Source organism: Ilyonectria robusta, assembly GCF_021365365.1.
Source record: "Ilyonectria robusta strain PMI_751 chromosome Unknown BGZ61scaffold_16, whole genome shotgun sequence".
In the NCBI taxonomy this organism is placed as follows: Eukaryota; Fungi; Ascomycota; class Sordariomycetes; order Hypocreales; family Nectriaceae; genus Ilyonectria; species Ilyonectria robusta.
In genome coordinates this window covers 30,942-55,507 of record NW_025764450.1, presented here as the reverse complement: position 1 = coordinate 55,507, position 24,566 = coordinate 30,942, and the positions used below count along the sequence as shown (strand labels likewise).

General features: G+C 50.0%; 8 protein-coding genes and 3 non-coding genes across 11 annotated transcripts; 7 read left to right on the top strand and 4 right to left on the bottom strand.

Annotated features, from left to right (window-relative positions):
- The first annotated feature begins 827 nt into the window (after positions 1–827).
- BGZ61DRAFT_455846 (uncharacterized protein) lies at positions 828–1,831 on the top strand. Its single transcript, XM_046246434.1, has 2 exons — positions 828–1,024; positions 1,076–1,831. Exons 1-2 carry the CDS (start codon positions 1,005–1,007, stop codon positions 1,428–1,430), a joined length of 375 nt encoding a protein of 124 aa, XP_046101341.1. The 5' UTR covers positions 828–1,004; the 3' UTR covers positions 1,431–1,831.
- A 3,824-nt stretch (positions 1,832–5,655) lies between these two features.
- On the top strand, positions 5,656–6,458 carry BGZ61DRAFT_534877 (uncharacterized protein; the record flags this gene model as incomplete). Its single annotated transcript, XM_046254202.1, has 2 exons — positions 5,656–5,747; positions 6,263–6,458. The coding sequence occupies 2 exons, from the start codon at positions 5,656–5,658 to the stop codon at positions 6,456–6,458; spliced, it is 288 nt and encodes a 95-aa protein (XP_046101340.1).
- A 1,723-nt stretch (positions 6,459–8,181) lies between these two features.
- BGZ61DRAFT_t151 lies at positions 8,182–8,272 on the bottom strand. Its single transcript has one exon. It is a non-coding gene; the product is annotated as a tRNA-Pro (tRNA).
- Positions 8,273–8,604: 332 nt separating this feature from the next.
- Positions 8,605–8,695, top strand: BGZ61DRAFT_t157. Its single transcript has one exon. It is a non-coding gene; the product is annotated as a tRNA-Glu (tRNA).
- A 736-nt stretch (positions 8,696–9,431) lies between these two features.
- On the bottom strand, positions 9,432–9,505 carry BGZ61DRAFT_t150. Its single transcript has one exon. It is a non-coding gene; the product is annotated as a tRNA-Asn (tRNA).
- Positions 9,506–12,919: 3,414 nt separating this feature from the next.
- On the top strand, positions 12,920–14,198 carry BGZ61DRAFT_358136 (uncharacterized protein; the record flags this gene model as incomplete). Its single annotated transcript, XM_046240938.1, has 4 exons — positions 12,920–13,137; positions 13,194–13,403; positions 13,452–13,638; positions 13,695–14,198. The coding sequence occupies 4 exons, from the start codon at positions 12,920–12,922 to the stop codon at positions 14,196–14,198; spliced, it is 1,119 nt and encodes a 372-aa protein (XP_046101339.1).
- Positions 14,199–14,823: 625 nt separating this feature from the next.
- Positions 14,824–16,714, bottom strand: BGZ61DRAFT_534875 (uncharacterized protein; the record flags this gene model as incomplete). Its single annotated transcript, XM_046254201.1, has 4 exons — positions 14,824–15,018; positions 15,077–15,141; positions 15,205–15,451; positions 16,622–16,714. 4 exons carry the CDS (start codon positions 16,712–16,714, stop codon positions 14,824–14,826), a joined length of 600 nt encoding a protein of 199 aa, XP_046101338.1.
- Positions 16,715–17,146: 432 nt separating this feature from the next.
- On the top strand, positions 17,147–18,183 carry BGZ61DRAFT_480474 (uncharacterized protein; the record flags this gene model as incomplete). The annotated part of the gene is made up of 4 exons (XM_046249193.1): positions 17,147–17,273; positions 17,447–17,671; positions 17,721–17,786; positions 17,852–18,183. 4 exons carry the CDS (start codon positions 17,147–17,149, stop codon positions 18,181–18,183), a joined length of 750 nt encoding a protein of 249 aa, XP_046101337.1.
- An 809-nt stretch (positions 18,184–18,992) lies between these two features.
- BGZ61DRAFT_455839 (major facilitator superfamily domain-containing protein) lies at positions 18,993–21,229 on the top strand. The gene has a single exon (XM_046246433.1). The coding sequence runs from the start codon at positions 19,272–19,274 to the stop codon at positions 20,748–20,750; it is 1,479 nt and encodes a 492-aa protein (XP_046101336.1). The 5' UTR covers positions 18,993–19,271; the 3' UTR covers positions 20,751–21,229.
- A 624-nt stretch (positions 21,230–21,853) lies between these two features.
- Positions 21,854–22,798, bottom strand: BGZ61DRAFT_534873 (uncharacterized protein; the record flags this gene model as incomplete). Its single annotated transcript, XM_046254200.1, has 2 exons — positions 21,854–22,550; positions 22,608–22,798. 2 exons carry the CDS (start codon positions 22,796–22,798, stop codon positions 21,854–21,856), a joined length of 888 nt encoding a protein of 295 aa, XP_046101335.1.
- A 543-nt stretch (positions 22,799–23,341) lies between these two features.
- Positions 23,342–24,528, top strand: BGZ61DRAFT_534872 (ribosomal protein L1p/L10e family-domain-containing protein; the record flags this gene model as incomplete). The annotated part of the gene is made up of 2 exons (XM_046254199.1): positions 23,342–23,407; positions 23,461–24,528. 2 exons carry the CDS (start codon positions 23,342–23,344, stop codon positions 24,526–24,528), a joined length of 1,134 nt encoding a protein of 377 aa, XP_046101334.1.
- Between the last annotated feature and the right edge of the window lie 38 nt (positions 24,529–24,566).

The following is a 24,566-nucleotide window of genomic DNA, read 5'->3' as shown; positions in this document are numbered from 1 at the left end:
GAGTGCGGTAGCGTGATGATGGTGTGGGATGGAATATTTGGTGTTTCGGGGCGGGGGAATCGATTGCTATTTAATCTGATGGCGCTGACCAGCCAGGTTGCCAGGTCATGCATTCGGTGAATCACTGACGTACTGGAGGAAGTACGGCACCGGAACACCTGCCGACCACTGGGACTGGAGACTGGAGAGGCACCAGTGCACCACCGACCCTGGGCGAGGAAAGCTGTCCACGGGTCCATGTGTCGCACCTGCCCTGGTGCTGCTGCTCCTTGTCGATAGCTCCTGCAGCGGGCAAGAGCTTCACGCAGGCCCCACACCGCCCTCCGCCCTCCACTTGGCACGCCGGCTGGGGCATTGCAGCATCCTTTGCCGCATCGCCCATCCTTTGAGGCTGCCACTCAACCCACTGCGGCTTTGCCCACGCTTTTGCCCACGTCTAGCCCACACGGGCCACATCGAACACACACAACACAAACAAGTTCGCCCAGGTCCGCCTGCCGTCGGCGTGCGATTGGCCGCGCCTTCCCCCCGAAAAACGGGGGTATGTGCGGGGCAGACCTCTTGGGCAGGTGGCGTCGTCCATCGGATGCACGGCTCACGGCTGGCGCCCAGGCTCCAACAATTGATTCCATCACTAAGTGTCACTGCCCGTGGGCAAGCGCGCCAGAGTGGCTTTTCGCCAATCGCGAGATGGATTCAAAGCATTGCGTTGGGATGCGACGAATGCGACACGGCGTAATAACATGTCCGCCTGCCTTCTCGCCCAGGCTTCTCGCCCAACTTTCCGCTTCATCCCGACCGTCGTGGCCACAGCCAGGTACCTAGACACCCAATCCAATCCACGCAAAACAGCTACAACGTTTCAAAGCCGCCTCGTAAAAAGCCCTCCATCCATTGCTCGCAGATGACGCCAAGGGGCCGTCCTCTCTCGGCTAGGGAGACATCCGGCGACGATTCGTCCACCCCCTGCTCTAAGAGACTGCTCTAAGAGACTGGGCACTCTCATGACAACCCACATTCCAGCCAACAGCGCCCATCAGCCAACTGGTCACCCCGGATCGTCGGAGGTACGTACTGTACAACTGCTTGCGATGCCCAACCGAGTCATTGATGCCGACAACTCGCAACTCGTCGCAACGGATGCTTCTTTTGACACGCCGCGTGCGCTCGCTTCGGCCACGGTACGGTGGTATCGCAGCCTTTTTCAACCTCGACCCACGATGCCGCGAAACCCGCTTGCCCGCCCTGTTGCCGAGAGAGGCCTGACAAAAGTGCTGCAGCAATCGATTAGCTCGCTCCCCAAACCCGTCCAAAATTTCCGTCCGATCTACGAAGGTGGTGTGCCAAAACGACGTCCATGGTCCCATCCACCCAATCATGAGCTCGGCGCATTATCGTCGCCTCGGAACTGCGGAGCTCTGGCAGCGTGACTTGTGCACTGCCTCCATCTAGCACAACCCAAAATCCCAATCGACGTTGGCCAAGAAGAATCCAGCTTGGCAACGACAATCGACTGACAATTTTCTCTCCCCTCATCGCAACGATCTAGATGTGGAAGTGACCGAAACACAGCCTGTCTCCATAGTCCGCCCACCGCAATTCTAGAATGCTTCTCAAGCACAGGCCTGGGCTATGGAACACTACGGCTTACACCTCGCCTCCTTTGTGCGCAGCCTTGTCCCTGGGAATATGACGTGGGTTCTTACTAAATTTCCACTTTTTTCCAGTTGTCATACCAATGCCTTCTGCACCCCACAAGGATCACAACTGTAATGTAGATCGAGAATATTTTGCCACAAATTCCCCATTACATTGTGGCAGTCAGCACGAGGCTGGCATACTCTCTAATATTAGGGGATTTATGGTTGTTATTTCTTTAGTGTTTATTTCTCTAGTGTTTATTTCTCCAAGAACCTAAGATTCGTCGGGTTTGGTGACAACATCACCACTCCACATATTTGATCATTGTGGGGAGTGCCATCCACCCCTGGAATCACGAGACAGTCAAATAGTCTCGGCTAACGCTCTCATTAATTGAAGGCTGAGTCTCGCCTCATCTCCAACGACAGATTCCTTCCAGTTTGCTCCGCCACCGCCGCACCCACTGTTACCGCGGGACCGGATAACCTCATTCTCGGCTCCGGCTCCACTTCTCCGGCTCCACACTCATCCTCGCCTCACGCCCATCTCCCTATTGCATAGTTAATGTAAATCTTGGCCTGAATATCAACATCAATATTGCCAATCTTTCCCAAGATTGTTATCTCCGGGTGTAACTTTCTCTTAAAGGTTGCCTGGGTTTCATCTGATGACAGGATTGACATACTCCGCCGCAATGACCTCCGGCGTGTTGGTGGCATAGCCACTAACATGCTCTTGTGTTGGCCCCATGGTGGAATTTTAGAATAAGCCAAGTAAAATAGCTCGCGTCAGCCTCTTGTTCTGGGCCAACAAGACCCTCACAGGGCAGTGCTTTGTTTTTCGGCGGTTACCCTCAACGTCGAGGCCGGCGGTGACAACATGTGCAGTTCATTAGGGGTGCCCATCAATGCGGTTCGTCCCTTTCCCTCCTCCTGCCGCCATTGTGCAAGGCTTTTCGTACTCCAGGGCAGAATTTCCACAGGAACGTTCTAGTCCAGAGGCCATCAAGCGCCGGAGACGTACGATAATCACATGGCGGTGCACTTTGGCCACTTCCCTTGTTGGAAACCCTGCAGCTCTTAGATTCAGCCATGATGGTCGATCGACGTAATTGAATACTGACATGTCTGTTGTACTATGATAAACCCTCAAGGCAGATTACACTCGCCGTCTGGCGGGCACCCGTCATCCGTGTCAGACGGAGATGTGGACCACAATAACGCTACCGGCAAGAGGAGTGGTCATTCCCTTTTGCCGTAGCGGTTATTGCGACAATCCGAATGACTCTCTCCGCTGAATCTCTCGTGACCTAAGGAAGGGCAGCTTCCATCAAAGTTCGTGAAACCGAGCATGTTTCGTTCTGCAGTTGTAAAGTCGATCATATGCTGTAGGGTAAGGTCACCGGAAACAAGACAGGTTCAGCAAAGTATTAGTGAAACGACACACAAAAGTAATCAGACATGATTATTGATGAAAATGATTGTAATGCAATCAAACTATGATTTTGGCGCGTGGTTTTTTGAAATCTAGTTGTTGTTCCAGTGTCCGCACATCGTAGTCGGGGTAAATTGGCACGACATCCCATCCGACAACAATTGAGAAACATTAATTCCATTCAACAAAAATGAGATATCGACACCCCCATAGGTCTGATTTATTACGATTGAAATGAACATTGAAAAATATATAAGAGAGTGAATTCTGAGACAGTGAATTATGTCTCTCGAAATGAACCGCGCCTATGACGTTGCGTGGGGGAATTGTGACGCACCCACGCCGGGCTCTTAGATCTTCTTTTCGTCGCCTGCCATCATCAAATAACAACAAACCATCCCCGATGGCGCAATTGGCTGTAAGTTCAACACAGCAAGACCCGCATTAGGAAGCGTACTAACGGAAGAGGAAGAGCGCGTCTGACTGTTAATCAGGAGGTTGATGGTTCGAGCCCATCTCGGGGAGTGAAACCTTTCTTTTTGAGGTGTTTTCAGATTTCTTTTTGGTGGGCACATTTAGTTGCATTTTTGGTGGCCCACTCCCCCACAAGGCAAACAAGAGATTCGAGAGCGTGGATAATAAGAGCTTGTTTATGTAGAAATCCTTATGTGTTAATAAAATAAATATGGTAACTGGACTGACTTTTCGATTTGGGTATTGGGTTAGGTTAAGGCGTATTACTTCTGAACTAAGAACACGGGACTTAAATGCTAAAGTGCGTTTAATGTAACCTTGAGTTAGGAGTCTAAAGGTAAAATAACATAATTCCTTATATAATTGCGAGTTGTCGGAAAGCTGTGTAAATTGGAAACTCAGTGGTGTACTAAGACCTTGTCTCGAGTTAAAACAGTCAACACATGATAAGTTTCGGGACATGTCTATAGAGGCTTCTTTCACTGCTCAATTACCCATGAATTTCTGAACCTAGCTAACAAAATGACGGAGTTTAAGCCTTGGGTAAAGTACGAGGTCAATATCATTGTTCTCGGCGGCGCCGACTCGGCGCCGCTTTATGCTATCCCAACTTGCGCATAATGTACCCCAGGAAGGAGGAGGCAACCAGAGGCTGGCCGGTATGCCAACACATAAACGCAAGAAGCTGCAATTACAGCACCAACATTAACAACAGCCGAGAGCAGTCTTCGAAGTATGTTGAACACTCCAGTGACCCGGCGGAGAGGGGGGAATCAGATTCCGGGTTCAGATGAGATTAGGAATTATGCATCAAGTATTGGGATTCTTATTGTTACAGGTATTCTCCTTATTTTCCTTACTTTTCTTATTTTCCTTATTAGTCTTATTCTTATTCTTATTCTTAATACCTAATAACCCGGGGGACCACCGCATCGGGAGCCGGGAGACACCAGAGCAGTAAGAAATCGCATCGATATCGAGACGACATCAGGGAGAGAGAAGACAGAGGCCGCAGCCCCGGCCGCTGCGGCCCCGCAAGAAAACCCCCACCGGCACCCCTACGACCCGGGGGCCCGGAGCCGAAAGATGGGCAAATGCAAGACTTGCAAACCTGGACAAGGCTGGCGACGCAGTCACCAGTACAGACCAGAAGACAACACGCAGCCCCTCGGGGTAGCCGAGAGAAATCGCAGCGAGGTTTTTATCCTGTAGCTTATTAAGCTAGAAGGTTTTTCCTTGTTGATTAAATTAGCAAGAGTTCTATAGGCCTAGATATAGGTAAAATAGTGTATATTAAATAAATAAATAAATGCCTAATAAGACCCGAAATTCGACAGAAAGCCTTCGACAACGCGTGAAAGCCGTCATCGTTAAGTACCCTTTCCCTACCTCGGCGGGAGCCGCCTTGCAATTGAGCTTGGTATGTCCGAATCCCTGGCAACTGGTGCACTACCCTAGCTTCCAGTGGGATGTCTGGACTGTAAATTGATCGATCTAGTTCTGTAATGGCTTACAACCTCCAGCCTCGGGGTGCTCTCTACTGAAGAAGCCGGTTTTCTCGCCACTTCGTCGAGTCACAGGATCCATGTTTCAGGGATGGTCACACGCTCGGCCAAAATGTCGGTGCTGCTTAGAGGACTAATATTGTTTGGTGGGTACCTAGGTAAGTAGAGAAGGAAAATACGAAGTTGTGGTGCGCACTTGGTAACCGCGAGACTTCTTCAAGGACGTTGATTTCGCGAACCACACGGGAGCTAAGCAAAGTCTCACCTTGTAATATCTTCAGCTCCTCAGTCGACTCATACCAACTCTCTCCGTAGGCCCAATCTATATCGAGGCGGGATCGCCTCGAGTCCTTCCTTACCTCCTCCCCTACCGCAGATAGTTCCTACCAGCTGTGAATTATACCCGGAAGACCGGCTAGCTTCGTCCAGGACTTGACTCACTGTCGGCAGGGTATACAATCCTCGTCTGCTTCCGCCCTCCAGCCTTATTTTCTTTTGCTCCATCACCACTCCCTTTAAGGTAAGTCTCGACCAGACCTCAAGTCTTGTCCCCCCCCACCTATTCTGTGCCTCGGCTTGGCCTCGGCCTGACGTAGACTAGATGTCGTCTGAGAGTGGCACTCCTGCCCGTCGAAAGCGTCTCCGTGTGGTGGCGCCGCCGGCGGACTACAATGCTTCGCTTCTGAGTGATGTGTAAGTTGTCTCTCGCCTCGAACTCGCGGTGAGGTCTAACCGGTGTAGCCCCGTCCCGTCTCGCCCATGGAGTCATCGACCACATTTGTGGTCTAGATCCTGGTAGGTCGACCTAGCCCTGGTCTCGTCGCGGTGTCTGATTTCTTCCAGGTAGCACGTCGTCGGAGTGCCTTTAGTGCCGACGCTTGAAGGCACCTTGTCTCTAAAAACCACCCCGATCATCTTATGGAGCATATCAAGATCTTCTGGTCCCGAATGAACATGCCCAAGATGATTCGTGCGTACGAGGAGGCTATCCTGTGGCCCGAGCTGGTCTCCTGCTCCACCACTACGATGAGTTTGATAACGCCGGGTGTCGGCCGCTAGCATGAATATGTCGTCGTCGGGAAGTCCAGGATTGGAGGCAGAAGGATGTTATGCTCCGATGTGGTTTGGTGAGTAAGGCCGGGCCTGGAGAGGGTGCTCCAACCAGGCAACGAGAGAGGATTACTCGAGGTTGCACCTGGTATGAGCAGGGGCATCGATTTCACCAAGAAGACGGCCACCGTAGACCAAGGCGCCAACGCTATTAAGCAGGCGCTTGAGAAGGAGCCAGAGGACGCCAAAGCGGAGGACATACGCGAAGAGCAACCCCGCCACGATGCTTCGCCCGACCACGCAGATGATGACCCAGAAGAGGAGAGTTCTTGCGCGGCTGTCAAGTCCGGTTGACTCGTCTGTTCTAACCTCCTGGAACCCGACTGTCTTAAGGGTCCACGTCGAGGCGTGGGTGGTGATGATGGATGATGGTGAACGCTTGGCCGGGAATGCGCTTTTGGCAGGGCCTAGATTATCATACTAATAAGCTTGTGTCTTCACAAATGTTAACACGGGTGGTCCAGCTTGGATGATGTTAAACGAGCCCTTGGCCGTTGCGGCTACTGCATCAATTGCTGTTGGCGCCCTCTGACCCCTCCGGGTCACTGTCATGCCAGAATGTAATTACGGCTGGAGAATGCAAACGCCGGGTCCGAGCCTCCCTAATAGCCGGCTCCAGCGAGGTCAGTCATCTACATTCCAAGGTCGCCACAAGATAGCTGGAGCCTAGCCGAGGATAGCCTGAAGGGCAGCTGTCAACCGATAGAAGGGTGTCAATAGGACGGCTGTGCCTCCAGCGCTGATGGAGCCAGAGACCCTTAGAGTCACCGCACCAATACAATTTTCTAGCTACCTTGCGTATTTGCCCTCATCGCTTCGTATTGTGTATTCAGTCCCTGACAGGCTCCAATATGATTCGATGACTGGTGTCGCTGTAAGTATTGTTGGCGTTGTAGTTGCAACTTTGTGCGTTGATGCATCAGCACCAGGCTCCGTTATCATAAGATAATAAGCATAAACAGTACGTCCAAATATCTCTGGACTTTGCTCTGAACCACGGCTGAGGGGTGGGTGAGGTATCGCCCCCAAGCCATTTTATACACATCTTTCAACGGTCCACCACAACAACAACACAAGCTATTAATAGATCCCCGATGGCGCAATTGGCTGTAAGTGTATATCTGAACAACCCACATTACGAATCGTACTAACAGGGAGAAAGAGCGCGTCTGACTGTTAATCAGGAGGTTGATGGTTCGAGCCCATCTCGGGGAGGATGAATATCCTTGAGTGTTTTCTTTTTGATGGTGTTTCGGTGGGCATTTCGCCCCGCGTCAAAGGAGGGCCCTAGCCCGAGATCCCCACCGCAATGCGCCAAGTCACGTGTCGCTTTCTTTTTGATCAAGTCAAGACTTGGACAGATTCGGTATCCATATGTGCAGTTCATGGAAGTTGGGTCCTTGTTGTGTGAATGAATGGTTGCTTGATGTTGGGAGTTTGGTGACCGGACGTAGGTTCGCCCGCCGGCATAACCTGCATAGGCTGTAGGATTAGAGGAAATGCATCCATGTAAACTTACTTATTTGATAACACCTGTCGAGGTTGGCCTAACCAATAGTCCATTGCATCTCTCTGGCCGCTGGCGCGTCACTAGCATGTGGTGGCTGCACACCAAGAAATTGGAAATCCGGGCCAGGAAGGGAAGTGGGAGAACTGCGATTACCATGGAGGCCATCTTGCTACCAGTGTTTGTATTCTCACCACAAATGAGAAATTCGGCGGTAGACATTCACTCTGCGTTCCAGGCTTGTCTGTCGGTCGTTGGAAGGTTAGTAGGTGGTGTCGGAGGTCCGATTTCCTTTCTGGGTAATCTCGGACAGAATTGGGTTAGCGGCCGAGATGCGGGTGGAGCCGGACCGCACCCGCGGTATCGAGGCAAAAAGGAAGGAGGAACTGGCTGGTTTGACAACGACGCCGCCCGCATCTTGACAACGGCACATCCACCACCCACGACGGCTTCCTCGTCAGCCAACGCCAAAATCTCGGTGTAAATGTGCTGGGTTACGGCAAAAAGGAAGGGTCTGGCCGGGGATTGAACCCGGGACCTCTCGCAAGCTAAGCTGTAGGGTTTACCCTAAGCGAGAATCATACCGCTAGACCACCAGACCGAATCAACTTGGAGGAGCTGTTGTGACTGAATCACGTGATGGCAAGTAAGCCTGGATCGTTGTATACAGAGCTTCCTGAAAATTGTCTGTCGCATTCGAGATACTGTTGTGAAGAAATCTAGCGCTATTCTAGTATTCAAGAGAGGGATATTAGCACTGGAAGTCGGATATCACAGCCGTGGTTAATTAATTGAGACAGGCTACGTTTTTTTATCCTTCCAAAGATGCATGAATTGTCCCGTATGTTGCCTCAGTGAAAACTGCCAGGCTTGTGTCCGCCCCAACTTGATGCGATCTTTCACCAGCATCCTTCATTCAACAGCCAATCACAATCCGGTATGGTGTAATGGCTAACATTTCGCGCTCTCATAACTTGAGAGAATTTGTTCCGCGGAGCTCAGGGTTCGATTCCCTGTACCGGAGCACCTGTCTATTTTTGCCATTTCGCTCTCTTATTGAGAGCGACCGACTTCTTTTTGTAGATGGATGATCCTTTGGCCGAGGCGATGGCGACGAACCACAGAGAGAATGGAGATAAATACTCGTTGAGACAATTTCTGGTGCCAATTATTGACCACTTTTATGGTGCGTGAGTGAATTGGCAATTGGCCGGCTACGTGGTGGGTGAGGTGAGAAGTGCCCATTCCCGAGTTTTTGTGGTCATGAAGGTGCGCGGGGGTGTGGAGGGAGTTAGCTAAACTGCGTGGGGTAACAAAAGACATCATTCTTGAAAGAAGGCCGATCGGATATTGTCAAGTCGCTAATTTCCTGGAGCCATCGCCAATCGCTTTGGGGATAGTGTGGGAAACCGGGGTTAACGTGGAAAGAGAACAGTCTACATCGAAGAGTGTTCCAGGCGAGGGAGAGCGTAGGTGCTCGTATGGAAGAGAACGAGTCTCAAAAGCAGCCCGGCCGGGCTGACGGACACTCCAGTCGTACATACGTGACTTTGTTATATGTGCAGTTTGGCCGCCCCAAGAAGTCATGGGAAAAAGAAGAGTGTCATTTCTGATTAAGGTAGGTGTTTGGTTAGTGTCCCAGTGTCAATTGGGAAGGAGGTCACACGTGATATCGCACCTCCAGCAAAAAGAATCGCCATATGTAACCAAAACCACTCTATCAAGATGTTGAGACAGCAAAAAGAGAATCGCAACATCTTCTCCCCGAGATGGGCTCGAACCATCAACCTCCTGATTAACAGTCAGACGCGCTAGCCAATTGCGCCATCGGGGATCAACTGATTGCTTGTGTTGTTGTTGAAGATCCAATTCGAATTTGAGTATAAGAGCCTTCCGTCATCACGATATCCAAGAGTTTATGTCTGGTCTCTGTTCAACAACCCTGGAAACTAAACCAACTCATTGAAATGGCATGCGCATTTCTATCAGACTAGGAAATGAGTCTAGCCATAACTGTGCTCCATTTGTAACTCGTGTTGTGGATCATTGCAAATCTCAGGATCCCTTAGATAACCTCGGAAGTGTCACACCAGATGTTGCAGCCGTATCAACTGTGCTGATAAAACGCCTAGCAGCTATGATAATACACCTATGGATTGGAGTAGGCTTTTGTTACTAGTTTGCATTTGTCTCCACGCGGACGGGGGTGGTGCTGTTTCAAGGCGCACCAAGAGTACTTCCGAGAACATCAATCTGGGGATACGATTTCTGGCGTGATCAATCCCCATAGTCCCTACATGCATGCTTCATTTCATAATATGTTTGTTCGTTTTACTTACCGCTAATTGTACCATAGAGGATGCTTGTTCAGTTTGGACATTTGGATCCACTCCCATTCCTTCACCTCTCCACCCTCCGGCGCAATTTTAAACCTAAGTTAACCGCGAAGGCGTCTTGTGCAGGTCAGAGGAGGAATATACATAACAAATACTTTCAAGGCATGTTCTCAATTCTTTTGGGTCACGCTTTTCCTTGCTTCCTAATATCTGCTCTACGAAGGCTGACGCAGGAAGTTTGACAACTTCCCAAGGCATAGATACATACTGGCCTAGAGTGTAATACAGTGCGTAGGAGGTTTTCAATGCCTACCTAATTAGCCTCTCAGATCTTTATTTTTTAGTATTTAGGGAATGCACTAAAGTTCAATTTTTGTTTTTAATAGGCTTGGCACTACAAACGGCACTGGTGGCGATAAAGGTGCTGACGGGGAGGGAGTCGGATGAGGGCATTGGGGATAGGCGGGGTTCTGCTTGAACAGGACAGAATTCCCGGTTGATGCGCTGGTCATCGGCCATGATACACTCCTGGTCCTGAGCTAAATTAACTTCTGTTTGCTCCCTCAAGGTGATCAAGTTGCCGGCACAGGTCAAAAAACACACTTTTATCCACAATTCAAGCATTTCCCCCCCAATGCTTCCACGGTGACCAAATATCAAGCTTTGCAGCTTGGGAAAGTTAAACCTGTCTGGTCCTGAGCTCACTTGTCCTTCAACCTAGTCTGCAGTGCTCCACTGCTGAGAATCACTACCACAACTAGTAGTGGTCAAATCCGGTCCACTGTTAATAAGTATAGGCATTCCGGTATAGTATTCCTAGTTCTATCATGTAGTAGTGCTTGATCCAATTTGGGTATTGCTTTATTTATGTCAATAAAATTAGCCTAGGTGTGCCCTTCGAGACCCGTATGTCTGGCATAGGTTGTGCTGCAGGCAGTACTGAATCTTGAGGACGGCGCGGTTGGGTCCAGCCGCGTAGGTGCCATATCAGCTCTGCGCACTGCGCGATGCCGGTCGTGCCCAGCGGGTGGCTCTTGGAGATGAGAATGCCCAATAATTTGGAAATTTTAGTGAAAGCTCTGCTGCTATTGTTTGCCTTGGGTAGTTGATCGGTCGCAGAGTATACTATGCGGCTGTCGTGATATTATTGAAGTTGTCAAACGTCCCACGCTAGCCTTCGTAACCCGGATCTTTGAGGTCCACACCTAGTCAATGGTAGCACTCCCGGAGCAGCACTATTGTAGCGATAGAACAACCATTAGTTTTAATAGGTGTTGAATAAATCTGAAGTCTAGTTCATTGTTGATTCAGGATTCGGACAAGTATGACTTTCAGGACTGACATACGGGTTGACTGAGATGGACCGATCCAAAGTGAGTTGAAAGCTGTTCTCGACGGCAGCCATTGCAGTTGCTGGCATTTCCAACCATGTTGTGTTCGAGTCTGTAGCTACTTAGTTCCTGTCAACAACCCCGATTCTGTTACGATTGCTGATAGGAAAACAACGATCCTGCGTCGTGAGGGTCTACCTACTGACATATCTGCAGTCTATTTGCCAGTAGAACATACACCTACTTTAGCCGATGTTATCTCTTTGACGACGGACCAATCTTCCGTTATTCTCGGTATTACCATAGCCGTTTCCTAGCCGATAAAAAGGGTTGGCAGTGATGGGTGCATGAACCAAACGAGGTCAATGTAGTTGTTGAAGGATGGCGCATGCTGCCTGGTCACGGCTGTTGGAGCATCCAGCGGCCATCCCGGCTCTGCGGCTGGCGTGGAGACGTCATTCAGTGTGGATGACGTGTTTGAGTGGACTGCATTCGCCCGCAGTCAACCATTAAACTCGTAAGAGTTAGCAATGGCTCCTCTCAGAATTCGCCAGGACGAGACGCGCCCCAGAGAATGTTTGAAAGGGTTTGCGCCTCCACGAGCAGCGCAGTGGACTAAACTCCGCGCAGGATTTAGTCTAACGGGCAGCGATCGTCGTTTGCACCGGACGAAATAGATGTGTCGAGATGTGAGGACTAGGTCGAGCCGATCAGGTAGTGTTTGCTGTTGATGGCAACCAAAAAAGCGACCATCTTTTTGAAATGTACAAGGTAAAACACATTTTGAGCAAAGTCAGGTTTCCCAATACAAACTTAACATGGGGGATTTCGCGTCGACCTGGTAGTGTAGTCAGTAGCTGAAGATTTCAGCCGCGAACAGATATTGCTAAGACATTGCTTGACCCCGGCCTGGTAAATTCTAGAGACGAAGGGAATGAGATAGCGTGTGCCGAAAAGATCTTAGTTAGACAATACAGGCGCCGCACCCCTTTGTCGCACAGGCGAGTAGGATCGATGAGTCGATCGGATCCGCATCTGATCTGGGGTGGTTTTAATTAGCAAGTCTCCACCCGGAAGCCACCCGGATTGCGGAAGCGGAAGCAAGCTAAACAAGCTTCTCGCGACGAGCTGCAGGCACTTACAACCCGTCGTCTCCGCACAAGATGATCCATGACGCATAATAAGGATCAGTCTCCTAGATTTTATCTCACAGGGAGATGGATTTGTACATGGGGTAACCGTATTCACCCCATTATTATCAAGTGTATTCCGTCCATGACTGGACATTATCTTACTGATGATATCATTGGAGGTCCGATGCAATGACTCGGGCCTGAGACAGACGGACGAATGGCACTATAGCGTTCAGTCCGTCTAGAACCGGCGCCTGGTACCATGCTCCTCGCAATCAATAGTTTACGGCGTCCCAGATACGCCACACTTATTACGGCCGATCCCTTAGCTCGCCTGACGTATGTTGCAGCCATGCCTTTTTACACCTCGGCTGCCCTGGGTCCCTCCCATATCTTTCTCTTTTCTGGGAACCCCATTTCGAGTCCGACGTAGGCCACACACGTCGCAATGACTGCATCTGCACATGATAACAAGGTGGCTGCCATGGCCGTTGGTTTTACCATTGGCTTTGGCTTTTTGACTACCTGGGAGGCCATCAAACATACGAGGCGGAATCGAAACCCGCTGCGTAGTGCCTACATCTACATGCTCTGGGGCGAGATTATTTCCAACGTGGGCATCACTGTGATCGGCTGGATATGGATAGATGAAGTCGTCAAGTCTTCGTAAGTTTGATGACAATCTGTCTTTGAGTGTGCTGATGCTAATAATCACGAATCAGGGTGCCGGTTCTCTTCTTCATTCTATTTTTCTGGGTTTTCGAGGTTCAGCTGCTGATGCAAATCATAATAAATCGCATCGCAATAATCGCTGAACACAGAAGCACCATCGACAAGATAAAATGGGGTACTGCCATGATCATGACATGCATTAATATTGCCGTCTTCTGCATCTTCATCCCGGCACATCGCGACCCACCAGTGAGCGAACTGTAAGTACGTTGACAAGGATCATGATTCCCAATGCTTACTCCTCCTAGCTTTGTCCAGATTAATAGATACTGGGATAGAACTTCCAAGTTCTTAATCATGATCCTTGATGCTGCCCTGAACTGGTATTTTCTTCACATTGTTGAGAAACGACTTGTTCAGCAGCATAATTTGACAAAGTACAAACCGCTTGTGGCTTTCAATGCGAAACTGATGGTCCTATCTATCGCTATGGATGTAAGAACTGAAACTCATGGACCACACACGATTTCCATCGCTAACTAATATACCAGGCTATGCTTATCGGGTTGATGTGGCTTCCAAACCAGTCTGTTTTTATTCAGTTTCATCCTGTTACATATATGGTGAAGCTGAATATTGAAATGTCGATGGCCAAGCTTATTACTCGCTTGGCTAGCCGGGGCAACTCTGATGAGGACTATCCTGAACTGTCAAACTCTAACCCCTCAAATGGCCAGAGTGGCAATCGGAACAACCCAGACAACCACCCCTGGACCAAAAGCAATTCTGTCAAATTGGTTCAGATGTCAAAAGTGGTGGTTGGCGAGTCGGAAGAAGACCTCTCTTCGGTCGAAGTGCTGGGAAGTGGAGCAGGCATCCGCAAACGTACGAAGATCGAAGTCAAGGTGGAGTCGGATTCGAGGAATTACGGAGGGAGGTCTAAGCAGTCGATATCATTAGAAGATGAGCTGCCATTGACTTCAAATACGGGGCACCCGAAGCAGGATGAAATAAGGGTGGCCGAGTCTGAAACCAGGTCCAGCAGAGACTCCTGAGGCCAAGATAGAATTGTCCGATATCTTGAACTCAATATCCGAGTCTACGCTGCGCTTATTAAAAGTCAACGCAGAATAGCTGGATTTGTGAAATGGTACGGATGCCTAAATAATTTCTATGTCTCAGTTGAGTAACCAAGTACCGCCTTCTACTTGATTTGAAGTAATATTCACCTCATGATCAAATCACAAGCTTGCATATATACTGTTTTAATGTACTATGACCAGTATATCTGTGAGTCTGACTTTAGTCGCTACTATGAGGACCTGATCAACTACGTCCCACGCTGCGATCAGAAGTTAACGCCGACACGTGATATCCTTCTGGGAAGACTGTCCTTCTTCACCTGGGTGTTCACGACTTTGCAACAGAGGGCGGTGAGAGAGTAGACAAGGTCCTCATTTTTGCAAGGCATTAAATTAAAGCAGCGAGCTCAAAGGTCGTGGTAGGTGCTGTGATTCGAGTTAGAGTCGCGCATGGCTTTGTAGTCCTCCTCTTTAAGAAACGCCATGAGTCACAAATCACAAATAAAAAGTAGGCAAGAAACGTCACGATGACCGGCCGGAGAACTGCAGTTGGATTTTTTTAACAACAACAACATACTGGCCTCATGCCCTCACGCCCTCACGCCCTCACGCCCTGCATTGAAGTGCCGGTGGGAGGAGCACCACTGCTCCCCCCACCTCCTGGCTCGGGCCCCCGACCCAAGTCCCTCCTCTCCTGGCACCCTCCGCCCCCAGTGCCCTTCTTCTTGTTCTTCTTCTTCTTGTCCTTCTTCGGCCGCCCCTGGACCAACACCACAGGGTCGGTTCCGGGAGCCTAGTATCGAACTGTCAGTATGGAAAATCATAAATATAATAGGAGCCCGGGTACTTACCAGCAGAACTTTCGTCCCCGGGGGCCATAGGGCCGAGCCCCCTGACAACACCGTTATGGTGTTGGCTATATAGAGGATTAGTACGGTATCATTGCCAACAAAGGGAGCTTGGGAGCGAAGCTACTTACGCTGGTGCCAACAGATCTCGGACCGGTGACCCCGCCGCCCGCAATAGCGGCAGGGGGGCCTCCTGGCTTGCCCCCGAGTTGCGGCAACTGGAGTGGGAGTGGGAGTGGGAGCGGGAACAGGGACCGGGACCGGGAGCGGGAGAGGAGCGGCGGTGGTGGCGGCGGTAGTGGCGGCGGGAGCAGCATCAGCAGCATCAGCAGCAGCAGTGGCAGTGGCGGCGGTGGGAGCGGGCGCAGCATTGGAAGCCTAGGTATAACGGTTAGTATGTGTGTCAAGATGAAGAAAGAGTTAGAGGAGAGCATACCATTGTTCTTTTCTTTTTAAAAAAAAAATGTTTGAATAAAAAAACGTCTGCGAAAGTCCAATGTTAGTTCAGTTCGTAACAGGCAAGACAAGGGTAGTGAAGTGAAGAAGAAGGGAAAACAAAGGTGAAGTTGAAGGGCTGGGTCAGGGAGTTCTGGGCTTCGAAACGAAGTTTCGGGGAGTGGCCAGTTGACAAGGAAAGGGGAGGAGACAGGAGTGGATGGACGATGCAGGGAAGATGGAGGTGAAAGGGTGGTGCAACAGTGCAAGGACGAAAAGAAATGGTTCGATCACGTACAATTGTGTTGGCTGAAGGAAAGAAGAAAAGGGGTAAGGTGGCGGTGGGAGGGGATTTATAAAGTGATTTGATTCACGGCATCAATTACTCTGATCGGGAGTGATTGCCCAAGTGAGTACATCTCATTGGCAGCGATTTTATATAATTGGAAGTGATTTTTTCTAATTGGCAGTGATTTCATTTAATCGACAGTGATTCATTGCCCGCCGAATCGGGAGTGACAGCAGTGATCCAGGCCTCTGCGATCAGTGCCACGGACCGTCTGATCACCGGCTGCATTTTGGATCGAAGTTCAGCCACAGGCTCTCGATGCTCAGCCTCATGTTGGACTCTTTCAAGGGAACGCAGGTAGGCTGTCTCTGTCGTGGACTGGGAGCCAAAGCAATTCACACATGCACAATCCAGACTTGGTTCGCCTGGGAAGTCGGCGGGACACAACAATGTCCCAGGGTCCAGCGTAATTGCCATCGCAGTCTTGTCCCAAGGGCTTACTACGTACCCCGGTCACCTTTGACGTCCGTGACGAGAGTCATAACGCTTAAATTAAGTCTGCCAATTCTGTCTGCTATGTGAAATTCTTTCCGTAAGGGATGGAGGTTTAACATCGGTGCATTATCCAGGTGACCATCGTGCTGAGATAGGCCAGATAGAAGAATACCTACGGACATTGCCATAGTTTAATAATATCGACAGTTAGGCCACTATTGGGAAACGTCACAGTTTAGATTATGGTGAGGTATCAATGTGCCAGACAGTCCATCTAAACAGGGTTTGGATCAAAGGGCATAAGTATTGCCAAGTCAACCGGCATTCACAGCCAGAACGCAGAGATGGGGGCTAATGCAGCGAATACGAGGTGTGGCTTTTTCTTGGCCGCAGATGATGTTCTTACTGGGGAGAGCAAACATTGTGGCTTGCCCTCAGAGAAGGCTAGGAAATCACAAATGAAGTGAGATTTGGTGCAAGCTATGGCGATAAATGAAATATGTGTTGGATACGAGACGAATCGGGTGGAATATGTGATGAGTTTATGCTTAAGATTAACTCAAGAGTACAAAAAGGTTATTCAAGTTGGATTCACGGCATAGGGATGAACTAAATTTGGCAAGAATGGATGGGCATGGGTGTTTCAGCTGAAATACTGCAGCATGCAGTCATCCCAATTTCACCGACCTTACTGGTTTTCAATCTGCAAATGCAGCCACAAGTTGGGGTCCAAGACGAGACACAGAGCCTGATCAGCTGTCAAGCATTATAAATTCAGCGGGGTCGAACCAGTCTACGGATTCCCATTTCTCTTTCAGTATTTCTTTTAAGTTAGAGGCCTGAGTTTTGTAATCATGGCTTTCGTTCGCCATGTCCTCCGATTTCGGGATACCGATTCCCTTGGCGAGTCAGTCTCATCCCCTCCCAATTTGTTTCTTTCTCCTCGAGCCATAACTCCATCAGCATGCTATGACGATTGCAGTAAGATTGGCCCCCATTTGCTCCCTTACTGTATATTTCCGTCAGAGTATCATGCTAAACCCCAAAAGACAATGCATACAAAATTGCGCTGTCGGAAGGCAAGACGCCGGCACTTTGTGCTCAGGGCTCTGCATTCATGACATACTTTCGGCTTTGCACTTATTGCATACAAGACAACTCGGAAGCCACTAAGGACACGATCAATGACTATATTGATCCAGAGTTTCGGCAATTTCAAGCCTATTGCGACGGCGTAGATTCTTCTACACCAGCGACAACAACAATCAACTCAGATATCCCTTGCGCAGTCTGCACGCCCCTTATTTATACCGATCCTACTGGCAAAGTCCACACTGTAATGGTTAAGCCTGGTCTCGAAGATCTATCTAAAACTCCGTGTAGGGTCTCATCAACGCTTAACATTTACATCATGTGTCTGACATGCAGTATCAGCCCCTTCGCAAACAAGCTCGGCAGACGAACCCAAACCCTCGGGTTCCAATTCCAACAAAGGTAAAACAACTGCAGCCTCTCATGGACCACTCGCTAAGTCCTAGAAGCTGTGATAATTGGGCCAGTCGTTGCAGTGGTTGTCGTAATTATAGTCCTCCTCGCTGCCTTGTTTTTCTGGCGTCGGCGACGGCCGAAGAAGAACATCGGCCCTCCAGAGGATCCACCCCAAGAAGAGCCGAAATACGAAAAGGCTCAACTCCACTCCGACTGTATTCCTCGGGGCCCACAATACGAGTTGGAAGGCTCAGTCCCGCCGGTACCTAGTGTAAGTCCAGCTATTGGGGAAATGACGGCGAACGAAGTAGCTGCCCAAGAGATGCCAACATCACAAAAGTCCTTGGCTGAGAATGATGAGACGGAAGACAATACACCCAGGCAGTGTATTAACGAGTCATAACCTTAGATGTCTTCATGTAGGCTTTGATGAAGCTTTTGGTGATGATATCAAGGAGGGAAACTATGCAACCATATCAAGGAAGTTTGACGTCCGGGGTTGATGCTTGCAGCATACACAATAAATAATCTACTTGAAACGATCATACAAGTTGTCTTGGCTTCTTTGGATTCTGAGGTGCTGGGGTCTGAGCCTTACGCGTGAAAAGCTCAATTTTAAACTCTTGTATCTTGGGGAATCGATTTCTTATTCTGGCGAGTGGACGTACGATCCAGGTGAGTATTCTCAGCCCACCCGTGTCAAGAAATGTAGTAGTCCGTCCTATGAGGCATATGCGGCGTTTGGAGGCATATGGAACTCTCGACCATTCTTTCAACCACTTTAATCTCCTTCGTTACCTAGAACTGGGTCTATCTCAGTGCCATGTTGTAAAAATTCTCTTAGTAGTATGAATAAAATCTAATCCAAAAGAAAGTCCCCGTGCGTCTAATTCGGAATTGCGGCAGCCCTAACTAACTAGCGGCTGATACGCATCAAGAATTCGACACCGGGATGCACTGCGAAAGTAACAACCATGCCAAGATGCGGGCCAGTTGTCAGAAAGCACTCCATTTTTGTGAAAGATGATGAGACCCAATGAGAGTGACATTAAATAAGTTGACGTCAGGAGCCCACATATCCCCGGACTTGTTTCCGGACAAGGGCGCGGTACATAGTTTACCCACTTGAGTAGCACTTGAGTGGAGTCTCGGTGGTTTTTTCATCTTGGCCGACGGGAATAGTCACAATCCGCCGATATCGCGTTGCTTTGCCGAAGAACAAATCAGAATGGAAGATGTTAAGCGATTTACGGAGCAGATACTTCTTTATAAGGATGGAGCACCTGTCACGGTTCCATTCTGACTGTGCGTTATCGAATTCTTCTTTCCATCCTACCCAATCTTTGCGATGGTTGACAGCGACAGGGGAGTTTCAAAGTACCTGAGCAATTGCCACCGCCGACATTTGATCACACCCGAAGTGGCCTGAAGACTCGGATAGGGACTATTCGAAACATCAGAGAAGCCACTTAAACCACCGACTCATCCACCATGCCCGAAGAATCGGCTCATCAGGGAAGCGGTGAGAGTGTCGAGGCTCGATCTTCAACCCGACTTGAAGCGACGGAGTTGGACGGTCCGATAGGCTCAAGCCAACCCCAGAACAACGATGCCCGAGAGGAGGGACAGACTGTCATGGAAGACCAGACAGTCGATGTCTACAGTCGATTTAGCCCAATGCGAAAACTTGGGATAGTCGTCACTCTTTGCTTTTGCGGGTTCGTTACCCCCATCAGCTCGACAGCCCTCCTCGTGGCCATTCCCGAGATTGCCCTGGCTTTTGGAACCACCAGTGTCATCATCAACATTTCGAATGCCATGTTCTTCGTCTTCATGGCTATCAGCCCCATCTTCTGGGGCCCGCTTTCCAACTGTTTCGGCCGCCGCTGGATCTTTCTCATCTGCAGTGTGATGCTCATATTCTGCAGCATCGGGACAGCGGCGGCACCCAACTTGGCTGCCTTTTTCGCCTTCCGCATGCTTACCGCGTTCCAGGGAACGGCGTATCTAGTCGTGGGTTCAGTTGTCATTGGAGATATTTATCCTCCGACTGAACGTGGACGGGCTCTGAGCTGGTTTCTATCGGGTATCTTGGTTGGCCCAACCATGGCGCCTTTGCTCGGTGGAGTTGTCATCACGTTCACATCGTGGAGGGTCATTTTTTGGATCCTGACTGGGCTCTCATGCTTGGCCACAGTACTGGTGGTATTTCTTCTACCTGAGACGATCCACGAAATGAAGCCGATAAGCACCGAAGGAGGAGTCTGGAACTTTGTTATCGAGCTGGGGATCATCGTCAACCCGATGATGGTAATTCGACCCTTGGTTATTTACCCGAACCTCTGGATCACCGCTTTGGCAGTCTCCGCCCTTATCTGGAACCAATATTCATTACTCACACCGATCCGACACGTTTTGAACCCACGATTCGACCTCACATCACCACTCGAGGGTGCTCTCTTCTACTTAGCCCCCGGAGGAGGATACCTCATTGGCAGCTTTTTCGGCGGCCGCTGGTCGGATTATACGGTTGCCCGGAACATTGAAAAGCGAGGACGCAGAGTTCCAGAGGATCGTCTCAAGGCGTCAATACTGGTCATGATCGTGGTAGTGCCGGCATGCATGATCCTGTATGGATGGAGCGTGGAGAAAAGGTTTGGGGGTATCCCCTTTGTGGTCATCGTCATGTTTCTGCAAGGTTTTTCGCAGCTCTTTTGTATCCCGAGTCTCAACACGTATTGCATCGATGTGATGCAAGACAAGGGGCAGAGCTCTGTGGTTGTGGCTGGGAATTATTTGTCAAGATTCCTCTTCGCTGCTGCGGGAACTGCTGTGTGTTTGCCGGCGATTCAGACTATTGGGGTCGGCTGGTTCAGTACGATTTCTGGGCTGTTTATTTCTGTGACAGGGTTCATGATATGGTTATTGACAATTCATGGAGAGAAATGGCGTCAAGCGAGAGGCAGTTGACCAACGGCAATACATCTTAGAAACGATGAGATGACGAAACTTGAATTTTATGAGAAATACTGAGAGTTGACATTTATTTTCCTTATTTTTAATGAAGCATAATGCCTAATGAGGTTTATGGCTCTTGTTTAGGGGAGGGGAATGACAATGGCTAAAGAGGTCTGTTGCTCTGATTGTTCTTATTGTTCTAACTTGTACAAAGTCATAGGAAATTTGATCCCCAGTGACGCCCTCCATTTGACTCTCAGGGGGAGGACCGTCATCGCTCTTCCTGGTCTGAGGTTGCGCATTTCCTCCGACCCACGGCCGCCTCGTGCCTGCTCTTTCTATGGGGCAGATCCTAACTTGAAAAAGCTTTGTCTCGAGAGCTCTCAAAATGGGAGTATTGCTATTCGCACACACACCTATTGAATTAAAATTCAAGTTTCGTCGTCTCATCATTTCGTCGTCTCATCATTTCGTCGTCTCATCGTTTCGTCGTCTCATCGTTTCGTCGTCTCATCGTTTCCAAGATACATTGGTCCTCCCCCATGATAGTCAAATGGAAGGTGTGATGGAGAATTGAAGTTTGATGACTTTGCACCAGTCAGAATAATAGAGGAATGGACCTCCTTGGTTATTGTCATTCTCCTAAACAACAAGTAAGAGCCATAACGTCATTAGGCATTGTTCTTCACTAAAAATAAGGAAAATAACACTCTAAATTAAGAGCAACGAATCTCCCTACCTATTGCTTTTCATGAAAATAAGATGTCAAGGGTAATGAGTATTGTTTCATTATAGTAACGCCTATTTTAAAAACAATCCTCTCCGGTGGTGCGTGAGGATCCCAGTCCTTTTACTTGTTGCTCATATAAATTCGGCAGTTGTAGTGCGCCTCTGGTCAGGCCTGTAGATCGGGAATGGGCAAATTTCACGTCGACTTGTTAGACTACCGTTTTGGTGGCTCTCAAAACATCTGAATGAGGACACAGCAAAAATGGACAAAGACTAGCCCACATCACCCAATAGTTCAGGGGAAGAGCGTCCTCGAAGTGTTAACTGCGCCTATCCCTTGAAAAATTCCCGTCTGTCTGACTCCACGATTTATGGCAAAGAGACTCTCAACTGTCAAGTGAAAGCTGGTTGATGAGACTTTTCGTGTGCCTGACGAGCATCACACACATAGGTTCCTTGTCGGGCGCATGGTGATGAAGGTGATGACCCACACTGATGCACGATGGCAAGGCACCCGAATGCCATCCGAGCTGTCTATCTTCCATCAACTGCAGTAAATTCGCGAAAGAAGTGAAAGTCGAATGGGGCGAGCCAAAAACGTCCGCCTTCACGGCTTCCTTTGCGAGCAACTTCCACTTCTCGGGACTGAGACTGAGAGGAAAGCTGGGAGGAATGTAGCTTCCATCTCTCATCTCCATTTCTGGATTTCCCGGCTGAGTTTCACTGATGAAAAATGTCTTGGATTCGTTGTTGTTGGTCGCCCGTTGGGCCTCCTCCTCAATGAACGTAACAAGTCTCCGATAAGTCTCCGCAATCGACACAAGTAGGGTGTTCAGCAACTGGGAGTTTTGCATGGCCCAAACGAACTCGCTCGGGCAGATTTGACACTCGAGAATGGTTGCCGCTCTCCCAGTAACTGTCCGAAGCTGGGCTAGCCCGGACGTAAACGGGGTGATGTCTGCGGACCGCATCTCCTCCAAGGACAGATAGAGACTTGCGAGACAAGAGCAGGACGGCTTCCCGGATGAGTTGCCCATACATAGGAGTGCTGGGTCTGTGTCTACAGAGACACTAGTGTCACATCTGGAATATAGTTAGAGGACAGTCGCCGTGGAGACGTGATGGCGAGATTCGACATACCCCCAATCAGTTGAACCGATGCCCGAATCAAACGCGGCCTGAGGTGACAACTCAAGCCCGCTAAAGTTCATCCCCGCACTCAAATCATGGACAGTTTCTCTTTCACCCGATGACGGAGGGGTGTCATTATTTGTCGTGGCACTGGCCTGATCCTCGTCCTCTTGGACCTTTCGTTTCTTGGGGCGGCCCATAGGACGACGTGCAGAGTATTTGCAAGTTTCATCGGCATTAACACACCTTCCACATTCTGGATACCCTCCGTCACATTTCAACTTCTTTTGTCCTTTTACAGTCAGCGGTGAAAGTAGGTAGTCAAGTTGGTTTGGGGGTTGGGACCCACTGCATTGCTCACACGAGGCCCGCCTATGGGTGTCCCGTTTGTCCTGTGGTGTCGGAGCCATCACCGAAATGCAAGTATTACAAAATTTGGGTTCCGGGTACAATTTGACACGGAAAATCAGCCACCAAGTTGCAGGGATGTTGAACTCGCACGATGCTGTGTATATTTTGTCTCCGAAGGTGGTTCCTTTGTGATGCCGTCAGTGAGACAAGTGGGCCAAAAGTCTCCGGCCGAGTGGCGGCAAATGCCAAGACCGGAGCTCGGCGCTTGCATATTCCGGTCGCCCAACCACCGACCGTAGAAAAAAATTTGGATTTTCCAGCACTGATAAGAGCCCCCCACTATCAAAAGATCTCGAGATTCTCCATCCAACAGACATTTTGCGATCGCGACAATGGCGCCCTCAAAAGATGTTGTTGCCGCTGGCTCCTCTGCCCTGGCCTCAATTAACCCCGACCAGGTTTGTCTTGTCGCCGTGATAGCTCGTCGACCGTGTCGCTGACCAATCCGCAGACCCTGAAAGCCTCCAAGGCTCTCTTGGCACACATCAAGAAGGCGTCCAAGCAGAAGCAGGAGGAAGCCACCAAGCGCAACCTCCTCGAGGATGACGATGAGCCGCTCGAGACCCCCATCTGGTTGACCTTGACCACCAAGCGCCACATCGCCGACAAGGCCCGCCTCCAGCCCGGCAAGATTGCGCTGCCGCACTCTCTCAACACCGACGAGTCGATTACCATCTGCCTCATCACTGCCGAGCCCCAGCGTGCCTACAAGGAAATTGTCGCCTCGGAGGAGTTCCCCGCCGAGCTCTCCAAGCGCATCACCCGAGTCATCGACTTTGGCAAGCTCAAGGCCAAGTACGGTCAGTACGAGGCACAGAGGAAGCTCTTTTCGGAGCACGATGTCTTCCTCGGCGACGACCGCATCATCAACCGGTTACCCAAGGTCCTCGGCAAGACCTTCTTCAAGAGTACACAGAAGCGACCCATCCCAGTGGTGCTGCAGGCCAAGGCCCCTAAGGTGGACGGCAAGCGGACGAAGCGAACGAAGACGGAGGGAACCGTCAACGCCGGCACACCCGCCGACATTGCCAAGGAGGTTGAGAAGGCTCTCGGCTCGGCCCTCGTCAGCCTGGCCCCCACAACCAACACCGCCGTCCGCGTCGGCTACTCCAACTGGACGCCCGAGCAAGTGGCCGCCAACGTCGAGGCCGTGGCCACCGCCCTAGTCGAGAAGTGGGTTCCCCAGAAGTGGCGGAACATGAAGAGCATCTATATCAAGGGCCCCGAGTCCACCGCCCTGCCCATCTGGCTGACCGATGAGCTCTGGTTGGACGACAAGGACGTCATCGCCGAGGACGAGGAGACCAAGGCCATCAAGGCGGCCGAGAAGGCCAACATTGGCAAGAAGAGGAAGTCGCTTGACGGCACATCGGAGGCCGAGTCGCCCGCGCCCAAGAAGAAGGCCAAGAAGCAGCTGCTGCTGCCCGAGGGTGACGATAACAAGCTAGACAAGCAGATTTCGGACCGCAAGAGCAGGCTTCGAAAGCAGAAGGTGGTGGCAAAGAAAGCTATGGATTGATACCTCGCATAATCAGGCATTGGTGTTGGGCGTTGAAA